The sequence below is a fragment of the Populus euphratica genome, unplaced genomic scaffold (genome assembly GCF_000495115.2).
Source record: "Populus euphratica unplaced genomic scaffold, PopEup_1.0 scaffold80.1, whole genome shotgun sequence".
In the NCBI taxonomy this organism is placed as follows: Eukaryota; Viridiplantae; Streptophyta; class Magnoliopsida; order Malpighiales; family Salicaceae; genus Populus; species Populus euphratica.
In genome coordinates, this window is record NW_011499960.1 from 492,332 (window position 1) to 496,147 (window position 3,816).

The 3,816-nt window shown below is 34.5% G+C and overlaps 1 protein-coding gene across 1 annotated transcript; it reads right to left on the reverse strand.

Annotated features, from left to right (window-relative positions):
* Positions 1–340: 340 nt before the first annotated feature.
* LOC105138641 (probable 2-oxoglutarate/Fe(II)-dependent dioxygenase) lies at positions 341–2,429 on the reverse strand. Its single transcript, XM_011044789.1, has 4 exons — positions 2,064–2,429; positions 1,573–1,808; positions 1,046–1,373; positions 341–925 (listed from the first exon to the last, which is right to left on the reverse strand). The coding sequence occupies exons 1-4, from the start codon at positions 2,412–2,414 to the stop codon at positions 665–667; spliced, it is 1,176 nt and encodes a 391-aa protein (XP_011043091.1). The 5' UTR covers positions 2,415–2,429; the 3' UTR covers positions 341–664.
* Between the last annotated feature and the right edge of the window lie 1,387 nt (positions 2,430–3,816).

Below are 3,816 nucleotides of genomic sequence, written 5' to 3' on the forward strand. Positions count from 1 at the left end.
AGTTTATCATGAAATGGGATAGTAACAATAAGAGATAGAAGCAAAAACAAAACACACTACGATAATTTTTAGGGTTCAACCAATCATGAATTGCAGGGCATGATTCAGTCCATGGACGTTGGATCTTGATTCAGAGAAAAGTTTGGTTCTTTTCGTTTTTACAATGATCAGATTCTTCCTGGATATACCTACACTAAAAGGACCTATTCGACCTGAAGCTTGTTTCCTCCTTATGTTCTTCTGGAGAGCTCCCTAGAGGTAAGAAATGATGCCCCAGAGAGATAAAACAAGAGGAAGTCCTTTTTCTGACATGAAATTTCTCACGGTGGAAAACAACAGCTAAAGTCCCTGTCATTTGCAGCAGGGCAGCCAGTGTAATAGCATGCATGGAACAACGCAAACGAACTGCGTGAAGAAACATAGCTATAAGAGGGCACTGCAAACAAGAAGCACATAATATTTTGCTTTCCTGAGCTCCACTGTCTACATAACAAGCAAGAGTGAGATGGTCTTAAGACCTTAAGACCGACCCACTTATTATATTTTACAAGAAGTCTTTATTTTGATTACAATCACATTCTTTATCCATTCATTTTCGCATTCATGAAATCATAGAAGTATCATTATTACTTTGGTTTGGTACACCCACAGAAGCATACAATAGCTAAACTGCTGGAATTCGAACTCGATCCAAGCAAGATTTCCCATCCAGCTTGTTGCTTTGCTGAAGTTCCAGGTAATCTTTGTATTTCATGCCAACGTATGCTGCTGGTTCATTGCCTTTACTGCTCACTAATAACTCTGGTGCTGGGCTAACGACTGAGTCTAGTGATGGTCCATGTGCCAAAGCTATGGATATCCTTGTAGCCTTGCTGTTCACCATTGCTCGGTGCAGAACACTCTTGTACCTACCATTGCTCAAAATCTAATAACAAAAAAACACCAACGTCACATTTTTAACAGGACTATTAAGCCTTTGGAATCTTGGATCGACTCCAAGCCTAATTGTGATAAAGGATAACATGACCAAGAAGTCAGAATGCACCTCAAGGTGATCTCCAGTGTTAACCAGGAAGGAGTTCGGGAGGGCACCGACATTGACCCACTTCCCTTCGTGCTGAATTTGAAGGCCACCAATTCCATTTTGGATTAGAAGTGTCAACAAGCCATGATCTGAATGAGGGGGCATGCCCATTGCAAGCTCTGGCTGTGGACAAGTTGGATACAAGTTTGCAATAAATATTTGCTTCCCCTGTTCCAAATTCAGTGCCTTGTCTATATAGCTTCCTTCCAATCCCAAACTTTCTGATATTCCTTGCAGTAACCCCCTTGCTACTTCTCTAACTCTTTGGGAGTACTCTAATGAAATCTCACTGCATGAAAAAAAGATCCAACCAAAAACTTGAAATTCTATAAGCTTAAGATTCCTCTACTTTAATCATGAATTTTCTCACAAGATCCTGTCTGATCTCAAAAGAAAAGGAATCTCTTTTTACCTTTGAATTCACTTGAAAGGAACACGCATGGGAACTAAAAGCTACTAATGAAGGGGGTGATGATCCCTTTATTTACCTGAGGCCAGCAGGTTTGGTAGGTGAGTAGAACACAGGATGTACGAAGACCTTGAGAAAATCCCTCCAATAGAAAGCCTTTTCCACTGAAACATTGAAGCTAGTGCCAGACCTTATTGGGTCCAATACATGGTTCCCTTTAAACTCTTGCTTCTCCTCTTCTGGCAGATCAAAAAAACCTTTACACCCATCAAGGATCGAGCTGAGAAGGTTCTCCGGCACCCCATGATTGATCACCTAATAATTAAGAAATATGAAGGCTGAAAGTTTCTTTTACGTTATAAATCAAAGGAAAAAAAACCTAGTTCTCTTGCTATGTTTTTCTTTTACTTGTATTTTTTTACAAAATACAGAGCATGGCATGCACTTGTCAACCAGTTCAGTCCTCAAAAGCTGCTGAGAGAGTCATTCGACATCACGTCAAGCCATCAAAGATCAAATTTCTATAACATGAAGAGCTTTACTTGCTACATGAAAAGAGATGAGATATACCATGAAGAAGCCCCAGTCCTGACAGGCTCTGCCAAGTTCATGAACTATTTTAGACCGTTGATCGGGAGTGCCAGAAAGAAGAAGAGAGTAATCTATGACAGGAATGGAGCCTTCTGGGACACAAGTTAATTGGTCATGGAGATCAGGAGTGAAGGTGTAGGTGGCGGGGATGGAGGTGAGACCAGCAGATTCAGCTAACGTTTTGATGCTTGTTATCTTGCTAGGTTGACTAGGACATGCTTGGGATGGAAGAAGGGAAGCTGTTTCAGCTGCCATCGAGAGAGGGAGAGGAAGTGAGAGAGAGCTGAATGCTTTGGATGTGGATATGCACACATCTAACTTAGGCACCATGATAAGTACCCTTTTTGCTTATGGACAGGGACTCGCTTGTCTGGTGGCTTCACGGCAACAGTCAATTTTCAAGCTTTCCTGATTAAACTGGTCGGTAAGGTTAGAATTGTGATGGTAATTGTTTTTTTAAAATATTTTTTATTTTAAAATTTTATTTTTATTTATAAAAACATGGAAAACCTTTTATTTTTAATATTATTATTAAGAGGCTCGAATCATTGCAGAGGAGGGAAATTTCTCTGTTTTATCATCATGCGTGGACAAGGACTATGGTGTCTGGTGCCTTCCAATCTTATTGTCTTGACTTGGCCGAAGCTGGCTGTGGGATTTTAGCAGTAACTTCCTGTGTTGATAGTTCAAATTCTTTATGTGATTACATCAATCAAATGAGTTGTCTTTCTCTTTCTCTTCCTCACGACTGCCAAGGTGGGAACCGACATGAAAATCTCCTGATGTAATTTATTACCTAGCTCAAGTTTAATATTAACTCTGGTAAGAGTTGTTTGACTCTTGATATAATATAATTGATTTAGTGAGTCTAGAAGTAAATAAAATGATAGTTAAAAGTTAAAAATATGGTTTGATCTGAAGAAAAAAAAGATGAGTTTGTTTTATTTTATTATTGAGATTATAAAATATTTGATTAACTCAAGTTTTATAACGTCAATAGTTACAATTGTGAACTTTATCAAGTTTAATAATTTTTTTATATATATAAAACTAATTTTTATTTAATAATATGATAATAAAAATAAAAATTTGTAAAATTCAACTTTAATTAAATAACACAACATTTGTTCGAGATTACAATAATACCATAAAAAGTAAATCGAAACAAATTGTGAAGACCAATTAAAAAATTAATCAAATATTAAATCATAAAATTAAAAGAAAAAAATAACAAATGATTTAATTGTAAGAAAAAAATTGAAAGATTAAATTTAAAAAAAAAAATGGTCTCGACCTAGCTAGCCAACTTTGAAACTTCTTGATTCATCTCCTTATTTATCATGTTTTTCAAATTTATTTGCATATGAATTACTTTGATATGATCCAATTTATTTAACTAGTTTAAAAGTAAATCGATAAAAATATGATTTGATTTTAAAAAATTAGTATTATATTATATAATATTGAGATAATCTTATAAAAAATAAATCAAAATAAATTATAAAGACTAATTCAAAATCAATATAATATTGAAAGAAAAATTAAAAATAAAAATACTAAAAAGGATGATAAACTTTATTAGATTTAATAATTTTTTTATATAAAAAAACTAATTTTTATTTAATAATATAATAACAAAAATAAATATTTTTAAAATTCAACTTTAATTAAATAACAGAACATTTGTTCGACATTATAATAACATCATAAAAAATAAATCGAAATAAATTGT